The 24,582-nt window shown below is 54.8% G+C and overlaps 1 protein-coding gene, 1 long non-coding RNA gene and 1 pseudogene across 15 annotated transcripts; 1 reads left to right on the top strand and 2 right to left on the bottom strand.

Moving 5' to 3' along the window:
* Positions 1-4,672: 4,672 nt before the first annotated feature.
* Positions 4,673-18,696, bottom strand: LOC112664933 (uncharacterized). 4 transcript variants are annotated; one of them, XR_003140149.3, is made up of 8 exons: positions 18,420-18,696; positions 18,021-18,308; positions 10,659-10,781; positions 9,814-9,940; positions 9,044-9,177; positions 8,106-8,283; positions 7,322-7,421; positions 4,673-7,005 (listed from the first exon to the last, which is right to left on the bottom strand). It is a non-coding gene; the product is annotated as an uncharacterized LOC112664933 (long non-coding RNA). The 4 variants fall into 4 exon arrangements; XR_003140150.3 differs by adding an exon at positions 17,523-17,707 and having other exon boundaries at positions 18,079-18,696; XR_003140148.3 differs by adding an exon at positions 17,523-17,707 and having other exon boundaries at positions 18,021-18,696.
* LOC112664932 (cyanocobalamin reductase / alkylcobalamin dealkylase-like) lies at positions 12,768-13,625 on the bottom strand (annotated as a pseudogene).
* Positions 18,675-23,696, top strand: LOC112664931 (uncharacterized). Of its 11 annotated transcripts, none has more exons than XR_007403109.1 (5): positions 18,675-19,015; positions 19,322-19,854; positions 20,398-22,496; positions 22,638-22,857; positions 23,154-23,696. XR_007403109.1 is itself a non-coding variant. In XM_049095796.1 (5 exons), exons 4-5 carry the CDS (start codon positions 22,157-22,159, stop codon positions 23,359-23,361), a joined length of 909 nt encoding a protein of 302 aa, XP_048951753.1. In that variant the 5' UTR covers positions 18,711-19,015; positions 19,322-19,600; positions 19,682-19,854; positions 20,398-22,156; the 3' UTR covers positions 23,362-23,694. The 11 variants fall into 11 exon arrangements, 10 of the variants coding, with proteins under 10 accessions (XP_048951760.1, XP_048951753.1, XP_048951756.1 ...); XM_049095796.1 differs by having other exon boundaries at positions 18,711-19,015; positions 19,322-19,600; positions 19,682-19,854; positions 20,398-22,857; positions 23,154-23,694; XM_049095799.1 differs by having other exon boundaries at positions 18,711-19,015; positions 19,322-19,600; positions 19,682-19,778; positions 20,398-22,857; positions 23,154-23,694.
* The last annotated feature ends 886 nt before the right edge of the window (positions 23,697-24,582 follow it).

Genomic DNA, 24,582 nt, shown 5'->3' on the forward strand with positions numbered 1-24,582 from the left:
CAGTGGGTCCGCGCGCTTCGTGTTCTTATCAGAAGATGTTGAGTCGATGAAGAGACCAAATCCAACGCTATTTTCTATAAAGGAAACATGAGGAAAACAGAGGACTTGAGAGGCTGTGACCTAAAGGAAACTCTTGGCAGTGAGCTTGGGGGCCGGGGTGGGCACGGTCCACAGGAGGCCGCGGGGAAGGCAGCGTCCCCGGGGCTCCGTCCTCAGGGCTCCGCCCCGACGCTGCAGGGGCGAGGGAAGCGGGCAGAGGTGCCCGACCGCGGCATGAGGGCACGTGCCACCATCGAGCTCGTCCGTGAGAGGGCGCGGGCTGGGATGCAGAGGACTGGAGCATCTGAAACTAGAGAAATCATCTTTGTGTTAAGTGCATGTGGAGCACTCTTAAATACTGGACCCCGAGAAAACCTAAAAATTTCAAAGACCTAAAAAGAAAAAAATTCAAAAAGAACAAATATCTGATTTAAAAATTCAGATTATGGACGATGAACGAGCAAAAGAGAGCAAAGAGCAGGAATCAATAAAGATTAAAGAAGAATTTGATGAAGAAGAACACAAAGAACAGAACCGATAAATCAGGTATATGTCTTTTTTTAGGGAATTAACAAAAGCAGCCAGACCTAAAGGCTAACTCAATCAAGAAATGAGGAGGAAAAAAAAAAAAAAACAAATAAATCAGAAATGACACAAGAAAAGTCGCCATGAATCAGAAGGAAAATTTAATATCCCAAGGCGACAGTTTGTGTCCGCACATAAAATGTAAAAACTGAAAGAAAGGTTGAAATTCATTTTATGAATTTTATAAAACTGAGCACAGCGTCAGAAAGTTCGAACCGACGGCCTTAAGTTACTCAAGATCTCTGCTGTAGAAAGCCGTAGGCCCAGATGGCCTGACGGGATTGCTATGAAATGTTATAAACCTGACTATCTCGATGCCCCCTAAGCTCCACGGAGCAGAGGAGACGAGGGGAGCCTCCCAGTCCCCTTCACCGGGGGTAGAGCGTCCGTTCCAGACACGAAGCCTGGGGCCGTGCAACTGCAAACAACTTGCGTTTACTAACAACGGTGCAGAAAAATTAAAGTATTTGCAAAAGAATCCAGCGACACTCGGCCCGCGCCCGCCCCGAGCCCCCTCCCGCGGGCAGCGCCACCCTCCACGTCGCACAACGTCCTCCCGCGCTGGGGAGCGCAGGCCTCAAGCGAAAGGAAAAGCCAACCTCCCGAGGAGGAGGAGGGTGTGCAGGGCTGGCCCGCGTGTGACCCGTGTGCCCGGGCAGCGACCTCGGGGCTGGGGGCTCCCTCGTCCGTGGGGCTGGCGCCTGAGCCGACCGGCCTGGCCCACGCGGCCCAGGGGGCAGGACTGGGTGTGCACCTGAGCGGCCAGAGCACGGTCTGCACAAAGGGCCCCTTCTGCTTCCGCGTGCGGGGTAGACGGCTTGCCCTCCACCCAGACACGGGCGCCCGAGCCCCCCGACGCGCAGGCGTTATGAGCAGCTGGACGCTTCCTCGCGTCACTGTCGCTTCTCGTGACCTGGTGTGATTTCAGCTTCGCGCTGTTGGATCGGTCGGTCAGCGGCCCGGCACCGCCACACAAACATCCATGGGGAGACAGGCACCCAAACGACACGATTTTAAGTTAAATCTAACCCTGTTGTGACCTATGCTTCCCTCTACTTCCTGTCACAGTTTTCAGAGGGAGAGCTTGGCTTTTGTTTGATTTTTGGTTAATGTAGGAGCCAGGAAGGGGCCTGGGTCACAACTCCGGGAAGATGTTGGTCCCTCGGGGGAGTCGCAGTGAGGCCGGCAGCCGGGCCGGGGGGAGGCTGGAGGCTGTCCGCCCGCCGCGTGGGTAGCGAGACTTTGTTCTCACCTGGGAATGAAGACAGCATGAAATCACCCAAAGCTAACATGCTTAGGGGAATGAGGATCTCAGGAACCAAGAGCCCGGAGGGCGGGGGGGGAGTACAGGCGCTGCCGCCACTCGCCACCGCCCTGTCCCCCGCCGCGGGCAGCGTGGGGACGGACACGCGCCGGACCCCGAGCCAGGGCCGGAGCTGCGATGGAGGACGTCCGCCCGCTGCCCCAGGAGCTGGTTCCGGGGAGTTTGCGGTCCTTTATCTGGTTAGTAACGATCTGGAAAAGGCGGCAAGGAGCCCAGTGGCGACACCTCAGTGGGTCGACATCCAGAGGAGTGACTGACCCGGCTATGAGCCGCGAGGACATCGGACTTCGGAAAAGTACAAGCACACCGTGATCGGGCCACTGTGACGTCAGACCCTGCTGCAAAGGGAAAGGGAGATTCGTTCTTAAATAGCTCTGTTTGGCTAAAGATGAAGCAGCAATTTATCTTAAAGGGCTCGATCATCCCCAAAGACGTATTTACAAGGAAAGAGGACGGCTCAGCTCTGTCCCTCCTGACACAGAGAACGCTGCCGTGTAAGCGTCCTGGGGTGGAGGCCGGCCCGGCCCTGCAGAGGCTCCCAGCCCCCCCGGTTCTTGCTGACCCAGGGCCTCCCCGGGCCGACCGCAGGGACAGAGCCGCATACAGAGCCAGCCTGTCCCCCGCGTGCCACCCAGATGGACCCGGTGACTGTCCATGCCGACGAGCCCTGGTCGCCACATCGCTCCTAGTAGGGTCCTGTTTTGCCCTCCAGTTCCCTGGTTTGCGTGGTATTATCGTCCTCGACCCCTGGGTCAGGTCCCACCAGGTCCCGGCTCCCCCCGAGCAGCCTGCGGGCGGCTCACTCACCCCCCTCCAGCTCGAGGCTGCTGCGGGCGCTGTGGGGCCACCAGCCTCCAGCCCCGTGGTCCGACCCGCATGCCACGAGCTGCGTGCAGAGACGCTCCCGCTCCTGATCCACGTCTGCCCACCTTCCTCCTGGTCCCAGGGCACCACCTGGCCCTGCAGATCCACCAGAGAAGGCGGGACCACGGCACCCCGGGTGCTTTTGGACCGCACGCACGGCTCCACAGGAGTGGCCAGGCCGGGCCGCCGGAGGTCTGGGAGAGAAGGCCCGGTGGTGACAGGAGGGCGCACTTGTGCTCCCAGAGAGCGGCGTCCACCAGCGGTGCGGGCCCAGCACAAGGAAGACCCTAACCCGGGGCTCGGAGGTCCCACCACGCGGCCGCTGCAGTCATGGGAGGTGCCCTGCGACGTGACCGCCTGCGAGTGGGGCTCCCGGGGCTCGCGGCTGGGGCAGCGTTGGGGGCGGGGAGGGCAGGGGTCGCTGTCAGCTAACCAGGAGGCTCTGGCCCCAAATAAGTGGCTCCCACTGCAAACCTCTAACCAGGGGCGCCACTCGGGGTGCAGTTACCTGGATGCGGCGGGGGCGGGGGCTGCTGCCGCTGTGGGGTGCCCCACCCGTCTGGGCCTCCGACAGGCCTGGGTAACGTTCCCACAAGCAGGGCTCCCCCAGGGGAACCTGCAGCACCTCGGGCCCCTGCACAGGCTGGTCTCACTCTTGGCAGTGGGTGGGGGGCGGGGAGGGCAGTGGGTTCACCGCCAGCGAGGGTGTCAGCGGACCCGCAGCAGTGACAGCCTGGAGTCCACAGGTGCCTCTGGGGCGGCAGAGGTTGAGCTGCTTCCGCCCAGGTGCCCCCGACCCCGACGGCCAGCCTCCAGGCCCGGGGGCATGGGTGCCCTGTGCCCACCGCTGCTCTCCCTCCCAGCGGCCCAGATGCTCCTTCCAGGGCGTCCTCCTTTGCTCTCCGCGCTGGTGGGCACAGACCCCCACAGCCCAGGAGGCACCCCGACTGCTCCCTGCCATCCCCTCGGCCCACCCTGGCCCCGGGCACTGCGGCCTCTGCCCATGGAGGTGCCGGCCCTCCCGCGTCCTCGGGCACATGTCGGCGCATCAGGAGGGACCGTGGGGACCGGCCCAGCTGCTGAGGGGCCTGCCGACCATCCCAGGCCGCCCCGTCCCCGCCAGCGACCGCGTTTACACACGCACCCATTTACGTACCAGCGTCTGTGGGGCGATGCGGCTTCGTTTGGGAGAAATGCTGGCGATTCTCTCATTGCCTCCGATTTTCCCGTGTGCCCCCATGGTGTGGGTGGGTTTCCTGCGGAATTGCGCGCAGGGCGGCAGGTGCCGAGGGCAGGACAGGGCCGGAGCCCGGGCGGCCCCTCTGCTTCTGTTGGCGGGCATCACCTCTGCCCCCTCGGTCACCGTGTCATGGGTCCCCACCGGCACTGAGGTCGGCGCGGTGCACCCGGTCTGCGTCACCGGGACTCAGCAACTGCATCGGGCTCCCCACGGGGTCCCTGCCGCCGCCCCCCCTGCCTGTGTCCCTGCCGCTCTCTGTGTCCTCATGAATAAATAAATAAATAAAATCTTTAAAAAAAGAAATACAGCATATATTTTCTCATCGCATATTTTAATTTAATGATACGTGTTAAATATAACACATACGTAATCTTATATACCGCATATATTGTATGTTATGTGATTTCCGTACATGCCTTATATTCCCTACTATACGTGCAGAGCCGAGACACTAGCCCGCGTGTGTCTGTGTGTAAAAGGACATGAATTGCTTAGTGGTCAGCGCCTGGGGGTCCCCATAAAGTGTAAGGGAAAACTCCGGAAGCTGCGTGCCCTCCTGTAACATGGAGAGAAGGGCTGCCCCCCCCACCCCCCCCCCCGGGACAGTCAGCTTGCCCAGGAAAGCTGCAGGTTTACAGGGCGCGGTCTCTGGTGTCTTGAGCTTCGGGGCGGTCCCCACCAAGGCTGGGGGCAGGCCCGTGTCCCCTCTGCCGTCACTGCTGTTGCCAGTGGGCAGGCCGCCCCTCAGGAAGGGTAACCAGGGACGGCCAGCTTCCTTCACATCAGTGGTTTCTCAAGAAGCTCCGGCTGCCGGGGGTCCAGTGACCTGCGTCCGTCACGAGTCCCATCCGGGGGAACACGCAGCGGCCTCTGCTTCCTCGCCGCCAGGTCACGGCACCTGTCACGGCCGCTGTGGGCACCTGTGACCACCTGTTTCTGAGTCTGTGTTCACATGAGCTACTCTGAAGACCGATCCGTTTGAATTTGCTTATTCCACATGAAAATAGTCGTGTCCCAGGTAGAGTCAGGGTCAACCTAACTCCGGGATTCTTCAATGTAGGGTTAACTGACCCCGATCAGGTGCTGAGTGAGGAGGGGTCGCTGGTTGTGCGCATTTCCTCAGGGGTCCCTGGACCTCGGTGTGTTCGCGCCTCTTCTATCCTGGTTTTACGTGGACGTCAAGCAGCGCCCCTGGCACGGCATCCGGGGCGATTATCGATCACGGTTTAGGCGACGCGGTTTGGTGTGGGAGCAGGAAAGTGGGAGCGCCTTTTTACAGGTGAGACCCACGCAGACTTTTTGCTTCCTTGACCCAGTTTTCGTGTGTATGACCTGGACCAGAGGACTTTGATAAAATATCACAGAAGAAACAGAATTCCAACATTGTTCAACCAAAATTCTACTCTTGCAGGTAAGGAAACAGGCTCACAAGGAAAAGTGACCTCTCAGGGAAAGAGTCGTATAGAACACCTTGATCCGAAGCAAGACATTCAGCCTCCCAAACGCCATCGAAGCAGCCTCTAAAAATCTCATAACTGTGAGGATGTGAAATCACATACGTGAAAGCATTTCTTGACTTCTCGACTGCTCCTCGCAGAAGAGGCGCTTTGTTATCCCGCTCTTCCCACTCTGGCAGGGGCGGCAGGCGTTGTACTCCTGGGAGCCACTCTTTTTCCGATCTTGCTGTGATAAAGAACATCATTTTTTTGGCTTTCAGCCTGACATAAAGGAAAAGACCAGTCCCAGCAGGCGGCTGTCCTGTCCCTGATGCCTGTCCCCGCGTTGTCAGCGCAGGGACCAACCCCCCGAGCCAGGACCCGAGCCAGGAAGGCAATATCAGCCGCTGGGTGCTGGGGGCAGGAGAAGCGGCCCTGTGAGGTGCACATTCCCAGCGGCCCGGTTTCTCCCTCTGCTACGTGGCTCACATTTCCAATTTTGCCCACTTATGTTAATTCTGCTTTACTGACTCTGGCAGAGTGTCGGTATCGAGCTCGGAAATAGAACAGTAAAGATTGTTAAATGAAGCAAATGTTTTTGTATTTTCTAGGCATGCCTGGGGTGTGGAGATGTTATGATTCCAACTGGATTGTCCGCTGAGATAACGGACGTCGTATTCCAAGTCGCAAATTCCCGGTTGAGGAACCCTGTGACATCTCAGAGTCCTGTGGAGGCCGGAAGCATGGAGGAGGTGACCGCCGCCAGCACCAGGTCACACAAGCTGCCAGAGACCACACACGGCCCCGGACAATCCTGCCTTGAGCTCTGATTCCGAAACACCGGTGTGATGGACACAGTTCCCGGCATTGGTGTTTGCGAGTTTATCTCGCTTACTTCCCCCCGTCTCAGCAGATTCGCCGCCATGGGCCAGGCGTGGGTCTGGTGAGGACGGCCGGGCCTAGTCGCATGCGTCTTTCCTGGAAAGTCGTCTAGCAGAACGTGATACGCAGAACAGCCAACGATGGTGCAGAGCAAATGTCCAAAAGGACCCTCACACCGGGTGATTTAACCATATGTTTTGTTTTGAATGCCGGTTGCAGGAATTCCATTATTGATCCTGTTAGTATTGATCATGGATTATTCCCGACAATCCTATTAAATACAAGGATTTACTAAAAAGTTAATGAACTAACAGAAGCTAGTATCTATTACGTATAAAGATACTCTGCAAATTATTAAGGAAACAACATAATGGAAAGATGCAGAGTACGATGCGGTGATTCTCAGGGGGAGAGTTGAGTCTCGAAGATAATGGTCAGCAAGTGGCGGTGGGTCGCGAGCCTCGGATGCTCATTAACGGCTGGGTCAGAGGAAGAACGGTCCATGGCCGCCAAGGGGGACGGGTGCTGACTGTGAGCTCTGGCTATGCGAGCCCGGGACTTGCATCCGTGATGACCTCTGTGGGCCATTCTGACGTATGGGCAGGACTGGGACTGGCGACCATCACCTCATGTAGCTGGACACGGGCAAGTTTGGAAATGTCAATAAAACGGATTACTTTATGAAAAAATACAGTTGGCCAAAACTCATTTAAGTTAAAAAGAAATGTGACTCTCTAGTCAATACGGAAACGTTTAAAATAATGAACATTCCCCGTCGTGGTTCTGGAATCGGAAGGTTAGGCCCACGAGTTCTCTCTGGCAGCTTGTGTGAATTGGCGTTGAGTCTGTCCCAGAGTCTGTTCTGGGCTGGAGAACTACCCAGTTCATCCTAAGAACTGACCAAAGCTTGTCGAGCGCCCTGCACAGAAGGACAGCGCGGGCCCGTCCCACCTGCAGCACCCGCGGGAACCCCGAGCAGCGAGACGTCTCCCATGTCTAAGACGCACTTGCTCAGATGAGGAGGCTTGATATTCGGAGGCTGAGTATCATGCTTTATTATGTCGTTCAGGCGAGTGGGGAGATGTATTTGATTGAGTCCAAAAAAGAAATAAAAATAAAGTCTTGCACCCATTCCGGATAAAAAGGTATCTAAACCAACCGTAGAAATCATATTAATGGGTAATCCCGTTAATAAATATAAGCAGGACAATAATTCCAACAACCTCAGTTACCTTTAAAACATGATTCTGGGAGTTCTCATCAATCTAATTAAGATGAAAATAGACTTTTTAAAAAAATACAACTCTTTCAAAACTATATGCAATAGACATTCAATAAATACGCGAAGTAAGTGAGCAATTGAATAGATGAAAGCGTGCATCTATTTTAAATGAGATTTTAAATGAGATTGCTCTGCGTCCAGCAGGTGATCCAGCCGCACTTTGTGCCCGGAGCTTGGGAACCCGGGCAGCCGCGGTGGGCCACACAGTGGTGGCCCCTCTTGAGACGGTGGCCCTGCTGGGACCCTCGTCTGCCCCCGCCCCCAGTGAGGCACCCGGAGTCCCTGCAGTTGGAGAACCCCGGGGGCCTGGGGACCAGATCCCGCCAGGCCGCAACCACAGAGCTGCGACCGGGCACAGCAGCTCGTGACCACCCCACTCACCTCCGGGACCGCGAGGGCCCGACCCGGAGGCTGCAGCGGGGACGGGGACGAGGGAACGGGAAGGGGCCTCACCATGGCCACGCTTCAGAGCAGGTCACGTTCCTCTGTTGGGCAGCGTGGCGCCCACAGCACCACCGTGCTTCCCCGAGAGGTGCGTCGCTGCACCGAGGCAGCAGGAGTCAGAATAGATGCTTGAAGGGCTCTTGAAGCCGCAGGGCAATGATGGGGGCGACGTTCAAGTGAACCAACCCTGAGATGGAAAGACGCAAATACACTCTTAAATTACATTAAAATGGGGCAGCCCGGGTGGCTCAGCGGTTTAGCACTGCCTTCAGCCCAGGGCGTGATCCTGGGGTCCCGGGATTGAGTCCCGTCCCACATCGGGCTTCCTGCAGGGAGCCTGCTTCTCCCTCTGCCTGTGTCTCTGCCTCTCTCTCTCTCTCTCTCTCTCTCTGTTTCTCATGAACAAATAAATTAAAAAGAAACTTTAAAAAATTACATTAAAATGTAATTTACATGCAAATTTTCAAAAAATTCAAATCTCCCAAGGTGACAAAAACCGTGTAATTTCAAAGCTGTTGGAATTTGCATGTTGTGAACAATTTCATGTATCAGAAAATATATATCCTGTGGTCCACATCTTAATTACTGCAAAACAGAGGACGGGGAGAGCGTCTAATACTTCATAGCGTGGCGTTCCCGGCAAGACCTTCAGGGTGATGTGAAACATGAAGTTATATATGAAGGGTGTCTTTTAGTGAAATATTTACCAATTATTTTATGCCTTAAATAAAGTAAAAGATATTAAGACTGTAATAATTATTAATGCTTCAGTTTGTAGCTAACTTGAAAATTCCGTGAACTATGCCACACTGTGTATCTTCATCTATCATGCATGTTCCCTGTGTGTGCTTTTCCTACATATGGTCATATCTCCATCATATTTTGACGCAGCCACAATCCAACCTCTCCATTCCCCTTAGCAATGAACTTCCCTAAAAAGTGCTTACCTCCCACTTATGCTTTTAAAACACTCTTATGAACAATTTACGACTTGCAGAGTTGGCATGAAGTAACACCCAGTTCCTCTCCACCAGTGGCACCGTGTTCGCTTGACAAAAAGCAGATGGTTTTCAACATACCTCTATTAAAAAAAAAATCTCCATTATAGTCAGGAAATAAATAATAATAATAATAATAACCAGAAAAGAAATGAAAGCAGTGAAAAGTTCCTTTCTCTGAATGTCGTATGTTTAACTAAGACACTACAATCATTTTTAATTAAGAAATAATATGGGGCATCTCAGGGAGGAGGTAATACGGGAACTGTTTCGCTCTGAGGTCACGCTGGCCGCCGCCGGGGTGAGCCGCTGGCCTGCAGGTTCTGCTTTGGAAGGCGGACGCCGCGGACACTCGGTCACGGCTGCCCGTGGTCACAGCGTGTGGCCGTGTAGCCGACAGCTGCCAGTCTTTCCACGGAGATGGAAAAGTACATTTCAGACATTTTCATCTGGAATTTTTTGTGTGAAGCAACAGATACATGTTCCCATAGGAAACCTCTCAGGCCTTAAGATAATTTTGGTCACTGGGACGCCTGGGGGCTCAGCATTTGAGCGTCTGCCGTGGGCTCAGGGCATGACCCCGGGGTCCCGGGATTGAGTCCCGCATCGGACTCCCTGCATGGAGCCTGCTTCTCCCTCTGCCTGTGTCTCTGCCTCTCTCTGTGTGTTTCTCATGGATAAATAAGTAAAATCTTTTTAAAAAGGATAGTTTTGGTCACAATTTATAAGCATCCCGTTCCACAGCAAATCCCAGAAACAGCAATGCCGTCCGTGTCTGCGATTCTTCACGGTCAAGTCAAGATGCTCTCCAGCGTCCCCCGCTTCCATATGCTCCTGCGAGGACACCTTCAACAGAGAACGTTGGAATTTCCTGACACGTCCAGTAAAGCTGCCTGTTTCTCGCCTCCTCCTAAATCGAGACCATGTCTGGGTGACGCTGCCTGAGCCAGTGCTTGGAGGGGCGCCCACCCCGGGGGTCTGCGGGGGCCCTGACCCCGGCATCTTCCCCTGGGCTCTCGCCGCCTGTCCCCTTGCTCAGAGCTGGACTCAGCCTTTCCCTCTGCCCGCCGTCCGCCGTCACGTCCTGTCACAGATGCGCCCCTAAAATGCAGTCACCTCGTAACTCCGGAGACATGGTGGCAGGAGTCCCCGGAGCCCCGGGTGCCGAGATCCATGAAACATTAGTACCAGGCACAGCTTATTAGCACCTGAGTCGTGTCGAATTGCAGGCCATAGAAAAGCAGTCGCTTATGGTGACTCGTATCATTGTTTTGCTTTTTTTAAGACTTTCTTTTTAAGTAATGTCTACACCATCGTGGGTCTGGAACTCACAGCCTGGAGATCGAGAGCCACATGTTCCACCCGCTGAGCCGGCCAGCTACCCCTTACTATAGTTTTTAAACTCTGGACAGACCGCCCCGTGGCCCTGCACGCTCCAGCTTTGTACCCACCACAGGGATCCGATAGCTCAGGAGAGACGACCGTGAGCCCCACTGTCGGCCCTCAGCGGGCTCAGACCCCCGTAGCACCGGGACTGATCACGCCGCCTCTGGGAGTCTCATACCTTGGTTCAGTGCTCCTCGTGCGATGCTCCCATGCTAACGTGGTTGTAGGGGGTTCGTTCCGTCATGTGTGCCCGCACAGTCAGCGGCGGGCAGAGTGCTTGCACCCCTGAACTTGCAGTCTCCTAGGACGACAGACCGTCAATGATCAAACACAACATGTCCAGGTCCCACTATACAAAATAATATTTATACTGATAATTAAAACCATATTTATCATCAGCCCATTCAGGATGCTGCCACTAAATGCAGGTACGTAGTCTACTTGCAAGGAATGTAATTCCTACGGTATCTCAATTTTCAAATAAGATGCAGTAACATCGCCTCCCATGGGAAGAAGTAGCAGCTCCCAGACTCAGAGGTGGCAAAAAAAAAAAAAAAAAAAAGGTTTTTTTGTTTTGTTTTCTTTTTTTTAAAGATGCCATATAATTGGAATAGCACTACATCGAAACTAAGATGTGGAGAAATGCTAGCTAGAGAATGAACACAAATCATATCAGTACAAATCAGTAAAACCTGACAAAAGAGGAAGATATGCGTTGCTTAGGAGAAAAGTGCAGGAGGGGAACCACCTGGGTGTGGAAGCTGGCGAGGGGACTCAGGGCAAGGCACAGGGTATTTGCCTAAAGGGTTTTTACATCTTTTGTTTTCCCATCTAGGGAGTGGAGAAAGCCCTTTATTGTGGAAGAAGACGTAACCCATGAAGATGGGAATCACACAGTTTAATGTCGAGTGGACGTCGCTTGGATATCCAGTCTCCTTCCATGAAGAATTTATGCCAAAAAACCTGTTGAACCAGGAGGTCCAGGATCACGAACACCGATTTGCAAATCCCCTGATATTTTCTCCAAGTAGGCAGCCTACATTTTAAGGGGCTAACATTTTCTCACTTCTTCATTTTATAAGGATAGAATATGTGTGTGTGTGTGTGTGTGTGTGTGAGAGAGAGAGAGAGAGAGAGAGAGAGAGAGAGAGAGAGAGAGACGGGGGTGGGGAGGAGGGGAGAGAACAGAAAGTCCCTTTGTTTAAGAGGAAAAAGCTTGAAACAAATAGTTTTATTAGGAACAGAATTCGAAATTATGATAATTTGATATCTTGAAATCATGAGGAATCCAATTAAGATAATTTCGTTTCTTTAAGAAAGAACACTACCTAACTGGAAATCAGATATTATGACTTTCTGCAATGATCTAATGCGATGTAGTTTTCCACTCTCCTGTAACGGTCACTGACATTTCCAGTGTTTCTCTCTTACAAATAATGTGGCCATAAAGATGGTTGTAGGTCTCCTTGGGACACGGTGATGGATCCCCAGGGTGCAGAGGCAGGAGGAGAATCACTACACGTACAAATCTCCCCCTGAACTCAGTTTTTAAGGGGCCACTGCAGGCAGATGAGCCACTGGCACGTCGCACATCCAGGCTTGGGGTCTCATGTGACCTCAGATGTGGTATTTTGGGCCCTGCATATTGTTAACCACCTGATGAGTGTCTGATGGCATCTCACTGGACTTTCATTTGTACCACCCGGATTACTGGCATGGTTTCCTGTGTTTTTCAATATACTTATGATGATCATTGAGGATTTCTCTTCTGTGAACAGACTTCTTGTGTGTTTTGCCCATTATATTGGGTTTGCAGCATTTTTGTATAATTTTATCAACATTACCCATTCTGTAGAAGCTAATTCTTTTTTTTTTTCTTTTTTTCAGAAGTGTGTTACAGGCGTTTATTCAGTCCCCACAACAAGCCTCTGAGGCAGGGGTCATTAGGGGATGATTACTCTTTATAAAGGTTCTGTAACAAGTAGCCTATTGGAGCAGAGCAGAGAAATAGTAACAGGAATCCCATATTTCAAAAAAAAAAAAAAAAAGGAATCCCATATTTCAAACATATTTCAAACCAGGTGGGAATTCTGAATCTGTCTTGCCTTTGTTTTGATTAAGTTCTCTGAGCCTTATCTTCATTGAAGATCTCTACTATAATTCTATCAAGATCTCTACTATAATTCTTCTATCAAGAATAAATACTGTATCAAAATAAAATCTCTTGCTTTGCCAAAAGGCAAAATGAGTCCCAGCAAGTACCACTTATAAATAGGGATCCCAGGGGAGGAAGGATATCAAGGGCCAGGGGATGCAGGTGGGGAGACACTGGGGCTGACGCAGCCCCGGGCTCTGCTGGCATTCTGGGGCTTTTTGGGTCTGAATGTGGTAAAAGGTAGCTCAGGAAATGGAGAGCTGGTATTCTTTGAAGGCTTGGCCAAGCCCAAGAAGGCTAAGCGTTGGGCAGGAGGAGTAGAAAAGTAGGCCTTCTGCTCTTCCGAGTAGCGCTCCTGTGGTGTCACGGCTTCCCGGTATGTCCAATCACGTCAATGGAAAGTAAAGCCTTCAAGCAGGGTGATTCAATCAGCTCTTAGGTACACAGTCCAGGGGCTTCGTGGGTGGCAGATCTGGCACCTCTATTCCCGGCACCAGCACCACTCCTCTGGTGGCACACCAGCCCCCATATCTGGGGTGTATGCACACTCCTGGGTCCCCCAGGGGTCAGCATCCACATCCTCTCGTTGGTAGTAGTAAGCAGCTCCTGCCACATGGGCTGCAGTCTGGGCCAGAATCTTGGGGCGCCGATTAGGGTGTACCCCGTAGTCAGCGATGACTTCTATTTCAACTCCGGGAGGTTCTCTCTAGCGTGGCCCAGGTGGTAGGCCACGCACTGGTCCACGGGTCAGTCAGTTGTCAGAGGTAGCAGCTCTGAAGGAAGGGTGTGAAGGCTCGGTCAAACGTGGCAGGTGTGCCCAGTACCAGAAAGGCCAGGGTAGGTCCTGGCAGGGGTAGGTGGAAGGCTGGAGGCAAGAGTGCATTATACCATGCCACCCGAAAGGGGTAAACCTCGAAGCCAAAAGGGCACAACGTGTCCTCGATCTTCTGCTTCAGTTCTGCAACTTGTGGCTCCATAGCACACGCTTGCTAATTCTTTTTAGACCACATGAGCTCCTTACAACTTTCTAATATATATGTATATATACACATTTTTTGGAAAAGTCATCATGCCATTTTTTTTCCAAAATTGCCTGTTTACATAAATTTTGAAATAACATTTTCAAGATCCATCCAACAAGAACCTGTTGAGATTTTCACTAGAACTACAGAGAATTTAGAGTCATCAGGGAGTGGGTGACATCTTTCTGATAATGAGTGTGCCTGTCCATGAATATGGTATGTAGGTTCATTGATTATTCTTTAATTTTGTTTAATAAAAAGTGATAGTTTTCCTCATTATATTCTCTTGGTTTTGCTAAATAAGCAATTATCTTCAAATCAAAATAGGGCCTTTTTTTTTTTTTGTTTAGTCTTTATGGCTTTTTGTTATCTTTTAGTTTACAGAATGGATTATCACTCAAAGTGTGATGTTGAGTAGAAGTGCTACTAGTGGCCATCTCTGGCTGTCTTCAAACCAAGTATGATGCTTACTCCATTTTCTGGTAAATAGCCTTCACGACTTTTATAAAATGTTTAGTTCTTTTGGTTTCCTAAGAGTTATTTTTTTAAAAAATCATAAATGGGTGTTTAATTTGCTCAAATGCTGTTTTTTTTCTATATCTAGTAGGAAGCCCATGTGGTTTTTCTGATTAGCTTGAGAGCAGTTTCTCATCACATTAATATATTTGTAATATTAAAACCATCTAGTCCTTTCTGGGATCATCCTAAATTTGTCTTGATACGTTGTTTTTGCTTTGTTGTGTACGAAGTGTCTATGGTTTGCTACAGATGACTTGAGCAACAAAATTAACAATCTTAACTCAACAGATATAAAAATCCACATCCAACTTGAGTATATTTTCCTCAAGCACATGAGGAACATTTAAGAACTGACCACGTACCAGCTGTAAACAAGCTGAGGTCATTACAATAATTCAGTGTAAGAAATAGAACTTTCCTGACCATGGCACCGTTGTTAGAAATAAAAAGTTGAATGTCATTTTAACATACAATGGCATACATTTATAAAGTAAATTAAATACATATATCACTCACAGATGAAAGAAATACCAAAGAAAGTTAGGAAATATGTGCAGATGATTAACAAAAATACTATGTATTAAACTTTTGGAGACAGGGAAACCAGTGTACAGAGGACAATTTATGGCCACTGGTGCTCACAGCACAGATACTTTTTTTAAAGGCTGAAAAATAATGGTTTAAGAATATAACTAAATGCGTATGCCGTTAAACTAATTAAAGAACTGGTTTAAAACCTCCTTACAAAAATACTAACAGGCTCAAAGGTTTTATATGAATCACATCAATGCATCGAAGTAGGGATAATCCTAAACTTTTACAAACCATTTAGAGAATAAATATGAGGGAATATTTTTTAAATGCCTTAAAAAATTTTTTTTGGGGGATCCCTGGGTGGCGCAGCGGTTTAGCGCCTGCCTTTGGCCCAGGGCGTGATCCTGGAGACCCGGGATCGAATCCCACGTCGGGCTCCCGGTGCATGGAGCCTGCTTCTCCCTCTGCCTATGTCTCTGCCTCTCTCTCTCTCTCTCTGTGACTATCATAAATAAATAAATAAATTAATTAAAAAAAAATTTTTTTTTGATGAGTCTCTTATAGGTGAATTTGACTATCTGTATCCTTTTTGTTTTTTTTGGGGGGGGTTGTTTTATTTTGTTTTTTGTATATTTTTTATCTCTATCTTTTTTGTATTCAGCTGAACAACCATTTGAATCTGACCTTGCACGTTTCACCTGTGTGCACGTATTTTGATGAGAGATGTATTTGCACGTACAACCACCTTGTCTCATGGTTATATGACCCAGGTATTGATAGTTTTCTATTTCCTACTCTCCTAACTGCTTTTGAATTGATTGATTCATTTCATATTTTTCGCTCTTTGTAATTACAAAGCTATTTATTGATTTCCTATTCTCTTTTTAGTGACCATTTTTGAAATGTTGACATGTATCCAAACATTATCCAAAGGTAATAAGTCCCAAAGTGCTGTTTTGATGGGAAATTGGTAGGTCCATTTTAGTAAGTCATACTTGTCTAAGAAATATTAATTTATTGCAACACTTTAATAGTATTATTTTATTATATTTTGTTTAATCTGCAGTTTATATAATTAGATGTCCTTTTTATTCTTGATATTGGCAACTCTGAATTGGCCTCTGTAGGCTCTGTAGAGACTTGTCAATATTAATAGTATTTTTATAGATCTATTCTTTGGCTTTAGGCTTTCCATTGCATGAGGTTTCTATTTCACTAATTACCCCTCTTATCTGGTTGATATTTTTCTAACTTCTTAAGAGGATGACTTAATGTTCAGCCTTCCTCCTTTTCTTTTTTTTCCCTCCTTTTCTAATATATCCTGTGACTCTGCAGCTGACCCCCATGTGCTCCTACGTGGCTCCCACGTTTGGCAGGTGGTGCTACGAGCGCTGTGCGCCGGCGGCTCCGGGTCTGGCGCTGCCCCACAGTCTGTTCTGGATGCAGTGACCCTTGGCAACAGAGGCTGCCTTGTGAGGTCCCTGCTCCCCGTGGGCCCCCTCCAATGCACCCCAATCCACTTTCTGGGGGCCCCGGACCACCCTTCGCCCTCCTCTCCAACTTCATCGAAAGCCGCGCAGCCTGGTGACTACGGTTCTGCACCGGGTCGCCTGCGGGGCACACCTTCCTCTTGGCCCTCCCACTCCGGGCTTCCTCATCGTCCCTGCTCCCACCCTGTCTCGGGAGCCTCTGCATCGAGGCCAGGCTGTTTTCCACGCTGTTGTCAGCATCGGAAGTGTCCGGCTTCGTTGTCTGTTTCTTCCTTTAGGTCCTTCATTGAGCAGGTCTGCTCAGGGGGCAGGAAACCTATTTTCTCACCCATCTCTCTGTCAAGTGCTTGCTGCTTGAGAGGTGTCCAGCCGGTGTTTGCTGACTGACTAAACGCATGAATGCAAAGGTGAGCACAGTGTGGGTGCAGACAAGGTCCCTGAGCCATTTGTGAGGGGCGGGAGCTGAGGGTCCTCGGCCCACATCCTGGTGCAGCCCCCACGCCCTTCACAGCTCACGTTTCCCACCTGCCAATGTGACCTTTAAAAGGGTGTTTGCCAATCACTCCAGACAGAGAAGAACACCACCCGGGGCCGTCACCAGGACTGGAGGTGTGCTCACTGGGCTCCCGGGTCTTCAGGGATTTGGGGGGCCTGTCTCTGAGCCTCAGGAGCTTCCAGACTCGTGTGCCCCCAGGAAGCCACACGCAGTGTTGTGGGGACGTCAGATGTGGGAAAGGCCTGCAGGGCCTGGGGCCTCGGGTGGGACGTAAGGCTGCGTCTCCAGGGACCACTTGGGTGGGTACACGGAGCCGTATCTACGCAGTCACTCATGTGTGTATTTCTGTATTTCTTCATTGTCTGCTTTAAAGGCCAAAAAGTATGAACGTGAAGGTTTCCTGGCCGAGAGGTCCCACCAGCCTCCCTTACCACCAGGTCCTCGCGTGGCTGACCATGGCTGACCGTGTCAGTGGGTAAAACTCCTCGGGGAGAGAGGAGGGAGCGAGCTGAGGGCGGGCGACGGGAGGACGGAGGACAGGACGGGAGGGAGTCCGGGCAGGGAGCAGAGCCCAGGCCTTGGCCCGTCGGCCGTCCTTCCGTCCGCTCCCTCCGTGCTGACCCTGGGGCCAGCTGTAGGACCTCAGTGTTCCTGCTCGCATTGTCTCCCGCATCATAGTTCACACTGACAGCCTCAAAATATCTTAATTCTGTTCACTTATTTTGATTCTTTTCTGCTGAGTGTGGTTCAGCTCAAGATCGTATTTCCCCCCACTTCCCAGTTTGGAGCCTTTCCGTTTGTTTCCAGCAGCATCTTTAGAACCTACTGGATTAGATGCCAAGCTCTTGCCTCTGTCTCGCTCAGGCTTGCGGGAAGGAAGAGCGAGGCGAGGGCTCCGTCCCGGCTTAATTAACGGTGACGACAGCCTGTGGCCGAGGGCCCGTGTTCGGGCTGCGAGCCGCGCTCCTCCTCGTGTTTTCACTTTCCGCCACCTCCCGGGAAGGTCCTACCCTGGTGGAATACAGGAGGTGGGACGATAAATAAGGTTTCATTACAACGAGAGCGAAGCACACATTATACGCCCCATTCTTTATAACAATTGCCGGGGACTGAGATTGCCTGTTTAAATGTAAAGTACAGCAAAACGCTAAAATTCAGGTGATTATGTCTGTTTCGCTAAGACTTTAAATCCGCTGTCTTTTAAAACATCACTTTGCATTCATATATTATTTTCCAATGACTACAATTCCTTTTATACTACGACTTTATTTTATGAACAAAAGGAGCTTTAAGATCCCATTCTTAGATGGTGTGTTTCTCTTACTATTTAAAGCGAGAATTCCAGCTGTAGGGGAGTAGCTTGAGGAGCTTGGAGAGCACACCTGGTCCCAGCACCTGTGTGGCCTGGGTCACTCCTCCGCGCCGTCTGTCCAGCACGGTGTGCACGGTGTCGTACGCGCACGTGGATCCAGCAGCAGAACCGAAGAAACATCGCACTTTCTTTAGCAGCCGGCACCACTTTTCAAACCTTCCAACCTCGTGGGTCATGTTTCAGTCACCGTCACAGCCAGGGTCTCACTGGTTCACAGACTGTCTTCCCAGGACGGAGAGTCTGAGGGACCCAGAAGCAGGTCAAAGGCAAGGTCATCCCAGCGCTGGCGTTCCCGGGGAGCGCTGCGAGACGGAGCTGCCCCTGGACCACGGGGCTTGGGGTGTCACCCACCCCAGGGAATGGCCATTCCCACTGAGTGAGGACAGGAGACACTGGGGGACTTGGGGAAGCGAGGGCGGCGACATAGCAGAGAGGCTGGAGCCCCAACACGGATGCGGGTCAGTGGCTCCAGTGACCCGGGAGGCCCAGCCGGGTCTGAACCTGTGCTTTCCCAGGCTCCCGGGTGACGCAGGTGCAGCCGCTGGGACCCCAAGGATGAGGCCTCCAGACCCAGGTCCCCACCCTCACGCTGGCTGATGGCAACCGTGGCCCCTCGGGAACCACGGCCACTCACGTGTCACGGAGTCACAGGGTCACAGTCACAGGGGTCACAGAGCCAGCGGGGTCACGGAGCCAGCGGAGTCATGGGGTCACGGAGTCACAGGGGTCATGGAGCCAGCAGGGTCACAGAGTCACGGGGGTCACAGTCATGAGGTCACAGAGCCAGCGGGGTCACAGAGTCATGGAAGGGCGTGGCCAGGGCCTAGGATGGGGTGGGGAGAGGGTTCCCCCAACAAACAGACGCTCAGGTCAGGCCTAGTATCCAGAGGACACTCAGGGAGGAGTCCGGCATGGCTCCGGCGTGCGCCACCAGGACACGGCACGAGGTTTGCCCTGTGCAACCAGACCGTGGCAGGACAGCCCCCGGCTCCCCGCCTTCCACGGAGGGGTCACGGCCAGGCCCTGCCAGGCTACCTGCTTCCCCGGGGCCCTGCCCAGGCTGGAGCCCCACTGCTCGGGCCCCTCTTCCCCGAGGGTGGTGGGTGCTCGTGCCCCCCCGACCCCCCAGCTGGAGCATCCCGCCCACCCTGGGCCCCCCCAGCTCAGGGCGCAGACGCAGTCCAGGGAGGCCTCGGAGGTCACCAGACGGGGACGATATGCTGGACGAACCACATCCCCAATATCAAATACAGGAATTTTAGGGGAACCTTGGACTCCTAGAGAAGAGGTACGTTTGAGATGAGTAGAAGGAAAGGCTGTTCCACACGGCGGACGGCAAGTCTGCAGAAGGCGCCCGTAGGAGCCATTCGAAATGGGACCTGCTCTCCCGAGGGGCCTGTGCTCCCCCGGGCCAGACTCTGGCCTGGAACAGCTGCTGAGACCAGGGCTGGTGTAGACGGCAAGCGGGCTCGTCAGGCCCCGGGAGCCCCGCTGACTGCCGCCGGGACGCATCCCCAGGGCCTCAGACTCCTGTGAGGAATTTGTTAAAAGGAGAAGCTCTGGTGCCACCTGCTGCTTTCAGCCTGCAGCTGGCTCCTCTCGGGCCCCTACAGGGACAGCCTGGAAGCCAGGCTCCACCCAGAGACCAGAGGGAGGAAGCTCAGGCCCCCACGAGACGGCCCCCCTGGAGCCCAGGGGACGAGCACAGAGGTATCGCAGCGCCAAATGGCGAATCCAGCCCCGACTCCAACAGGGACAGACGCTACTCAAAGTGTTCTGGCGGCAGGTGGGGGGGGGCGGACCTGCGGGGGGTGACCTGGGGGTAGGGGGCCGAGATGGGGGGAGAGGAGCTGACCTGGGGGTGCTGAGCTGGGGGGAGGGAGCCGAGCTGGGGGCAGGGGGCCGAGCTGCAGGGGGGCTGACCTGGGGGGGGGCGGAGTTGGGGGCGGAGCTGGGGGCAGGGGGCCGAGCTGGGGGCAGGGGGCCGAGCTGCAGGGGGGCTGACCTGGGGGGGGCGGAGTTGGGGGCGGAGCTGGGGGCAGGGAGGCCGAGCTGGGGGGGTGAACTGGGGGGAGGGGCTGACCTGCGGGGAGGGGGGCCGAGGTCAGAGGGGTGGGGGGGTGCCGAGCTAGGGGGGTGGGGACCCGAGCACGAGGAGTAAAGGGTGTAAATGGGAGGAAGCAGGTGTGGACGGTGGACAAGCCCGACGGGCGGGCAGGAACCCGGCTCTGAGGAAATGCCTGCCTGCAGCCAGGCGTCCTGAGTGGGGCGGCCCGGTGGATCCCCAGAGGGACCCCTGAGCTGCTGTAAACATCATGTCTTGTTTCAGGTGGAACCGGCCCCATCGTTCCCCGGGACTCACCCTTAATTCATCACAAAAGGAGCGACTTCAGGATGGGGTATCAGTGCTCCCCGCAGAGCTCCCGGGGCCTCCTCGCATCACCCCACATCTGCCTGGCCCGGAGGGTGGGGCGTCCTGAAGAAGGTTCCAGAAGCAAGGCCAGCTACCCCCCTGCCCCGCGGCTGCACTGTCTGAGCCCGCCTGAACCGCCGAGGTCACTGCTGCAGGAGCCCGTGTCCTGGACTCGACGGGCCACCCTGCCCCTCACCGCCCCCCCCAGGGTTGGCCGGGAACCAGGAGCTGCTTCCCCAGGCACAGGGGGAGCCTCTGCAGGAGGCTGAGCACCCCCCTGCCCCCATCCCCCGGGCGCACAAAGCCACGTGGCATTTTCACATTATGCCTTTATTTCTGCAGCCGGCGGGGGTGGGGGGGCACCCCGGGGACCCAGACCCAGCTCAGAGCAACCAACAGCGGGGCGGCTGCCTCAAACCCGCGAGCAGACGCAGACTCCCACGCGGGAAAGTCATCTGTTTTACCCAAATAGACGGACCCACGTCCACCGAACCCGACCTGCGAACCACTGAGAGGACGAGCACCTGGTTCAGGTGTCGGATCCGGGCAGTGAGGTCAGAGGTCACCACGCGGTTGCAATCACATCTGAAGACACGTGTCGTGGGGACCCCTTGGCAGAGGCCGGCCCGGGCCTGGGGTCACCCCGCGATCGGAGGTTGTGGCCCAGATGCACCCGGGGCCCCGCGGGGCTCACGTGAAGCCGTGGTGGCGTCTGCTCCGGGGAGAGCCCCCGCTGCCAGGTGGGGGACCCCGCCCCACCACCACGCGCCAGCCCCTCGCCACCCCTCGGCTCGGCCTCTGCTGACGGGCAGGAAACCCCGAGGTGAGGGCGGTATGCGTAGGGCGGTGTGCGCAGGGCCAGAGGTTGACCCGGGCCCGGCCGGCTGCTGGGGTTGCACACGAGCCAACCGCAGGCCGGTCAGGACCCTCCGACTGCTGGGCGTCCGCACCGTCCAGGACCTGGCTGTGGGCGTTGTCTGGGGGTGCCCCTGGCCCCCGCCCCCCACAGACCCCCTCGGTGGCCTGCGGCCCTCACTCCAGTCCTGGGTGGCCAGCTGACTTCCCAGGGTTGTTAGCCCAGCCGCACACTAGTGGGGGTCACTGCGAGCCCCAGGATGTCACCACGAGCCCCAGGGTGACCCCCGCCCGGTAAACCTTCCCCCCGCTCCCCCAGGTGCCACTTCCCCTGCGGTGTGGGAAGAGCTCCGTGCGGAACCCACCATTGCGTGGCCGTGTCACTGGGCCTGAGCCCCGGAAGCTGCCCTTTTGCCTTTTTCTGGATTAAAGTGAGTCCACACCCGCGGCCCCCGTCAGCTGGTGCTGGACACCGGGAAGCAGGGCGAGCTCCCGGGGTGGTCACTGGGGGCGGGGGTGGACGGCGCTGTGCCCCCGGGGCAGAGCCGCCCTGTCAGGTCCCAGCTCCTCCTGTCGCCTCCCCTCATCCGCCCGGAGGGGCTTTATTTTCTTGGGACTGTTGGACGAACGTGCGTCTCAACCTGTCACCTCCCAACCTGCTCTTGGAGCAGGAGGAGGGGATGCGCATGGATACCCCGCACGAGGCGTGACTGGTTCAGCGGGTTGAGCAGGTTTCAGGTCGGGCTCCTCTCCCCACTCCTCTCCCCGCCCAACATCTTTCCCGTAAATTCCTCATAAACTGGTTCTTTCCTCCCCGGAAATGCCGCCTCCTCCCTGCGTCCAGCAGACCGGCCGCTGGGGGCGGAGGGAAGGGGGGGACTGGCCCCAGGTCGCAACCCACGTCGCGATCGAGAGCAACGGGCTGCGGAGGGAAGGCGGCCGGGATGCGCCTGCCCAGGGTGCGAGGGAGGGCAACACTCCGAGGCGCGGTGCGTCCCAATGGGACGTGCATTTTATCCATAAACCTCAAAGACATGAAGACAGTTATGCTCACGGGTCAGGTTCGAGCTGCAGCCTCTTAAGTGCAGGAGACACAACTTTTGTCCCGGGCGATCTCCCGGGCCTCACGGGTCGTGTGAAAGCAGTTGAGTCTGAGAACGGTGAGGCCGCCCGGGTTGCCCACCAGACACCAAGTAAAATGCAAAGCATAACGAGACTCAAGCCCATGGGGTGTCCCCTCGCCCCGTGCGCTGACAGATGGGACTCGGTAGCCAGAATCCGGGTTTTCTTTGCAAATACAGATTTGGTGAAAAGGACCTCGAGCAAAGGCGATGGGGGCCGAGCGGGGGGCCGGGGCACGCCAGCAAGGAGGTGGCTGCGGAAGCTCTTACCCGAAATCCCAATCCACCCGCGTCCCCGGGGATGCCCCCGGAAACCACAGGCGGTCGGGATCCTGCTGTCAAGCAGCTGCGGGTCCGCGCGGTGCACACTTCCTGGCAGCCCCTCGCCCGCATCGGTGAGGTAATATTTTCAAAATGACTCTGAAATGCATCTTTAATGAAGTAAGTACAGCGCACCTGCAGGCGAGCGAAGCTACTTGTCCCCTCAGGTGGGCTCGCGAGCTCTCAGAAGCCGCAGGCCCTTAGGGCAACCGAGGCCGGTCGCTGCGTTTCCCGAAACTCGGGCCTTGCGCCAAGCACGTCTGTCTTGATGGAAGGGGCGCTCCTTGCCGCCGCGCCTGCCGCTCCAGTCTCCCGCCCGGTGGACAGTTCAGGCCAAACCTCCTCATTGCTTCTTTTTTTTTTTTTTCCCTGTAGAATCATACCGAGCATGCGCGGAAGGTCGCCTGAATTCCCTGGTCAGTGCCCCGGGTGCCCCGCGTGCCCTGCGTGCCCCGGGGACGATGTGGAAGCCACGGCAAGCCTCCGACCTCAAAATAACTGGCGGTATTCTGGGCAGCGCTTTATCTTGCGTGAGACCTGGTTCCTACGCTTCGTGGAAATTATTATCCGGGTAGATGGATGATAAGGCGGCGTTTAGAGACGCCCGAAACCACGACACGTGTGGTTTTCAGCAAGGTCCGTAGGCCAGACTTCAAGTAGAACGGGGGTGCCCTACGATTCTCTCTGGTTTTTCCAGAATGCTGTGGGAGGAATTGGCCAGGGCTTTTTCCAACAGAAACTCAGGGTTGGGGTTCCCTGGGCGGCTTAGTGGTTGAGCACCTGCCTTCGGCCCAGGACGTGACCCCGGGGTCCTGGGATCGAGTCCCTCGTCGGGCTCCCTGCATGGAGCCTGCTTCTCCCTCCGCCTGTGTCTCTGCCTCTCTCTCTGGGTCTCTCATGAATAAATAAAATCTTAAAAAAAAAAAAAAAGATGTAAAGCTCTGGGACGACAGGAAGTTTGGGAGAGAGGTGTTGGCTCAGACCGGCTTTGCCCTGACGGCCGCCTGGTGGGGGTGAGGACGCGTCCAGGGAGGGCCTGGAGCCCGGTGCCCCGGCACGACCCCAGCCCCTGTGCGGATCACACGTGGCGCCAGGGCAGGGCCTGAAGACCGAGCGGGGTCAGGCAGCTGCGCACGGATCCCGGGGACCATGATCCCGCACGTCGCACAGGACGAGGGAGCCTGGAGGCCTCCCACCGAGTGCAGGGGCCCCGGGTCGCGGCCCGGCTGACCTCCTGGGGCTCCCGCGCCGTGCGGAGCAGCTGTGCAGAGGGCACCATCCCCGCCACGAGCTCCGGGAAATCTGCGTCATCGGGTGGCCCGTCCGTGGGGCCGGCGCTGAGCACGTTCCCTGCACCGAGTCCCTTGTGCCCCAAGCGTCCACTGTCGGGGTCACGTAGCCCCAAGTCCTGGGAAGCTGCAGTATTTACAGTACTCCGTTTATCGGGAAGAGGCAACAAAATCAATACCGGTTGTACCCGGAAAGCCAGGAAGTGATTTTTCCGGAACGGATCCTAAAATGTTTGCGAGTCGGGGGGTGGGTGTAGGGGGCTGCCGCTATCTGGTGAGCCCCACACCAGGACGCTGCCCCTGGAAAGGAGCCTGACACACCGAGCCCCCGGTCCGCTTCCCTCTCCGGGGCCCCGGCCCTGACACGGCCCCCAGCAGCCCTGGGAACCGGGCGGGAGGGGACTTCCCAGGGTCCCCATCACCCCACCCCCTGCCGGGCTCCCCCGCTGCGACCCCTCTCCCCGCCCCTCCCTGGGCCCTCCAGCCCACTCTCCACCACCAACCCGCTGTCTGGC

Source organism: Canis lupus, chromosome 17 (assembly GCF_003254725.2).
Source record: "Canis lupus dingo isolate Sandy chromosome 17, ASM325472v2, whole genome shotgun sequence".
Lineage (NCBI taxonomy): Eukaryota > Metazoa > Chordata > Mammalia > Carnivora > Canidae > Canis > Canis lupus.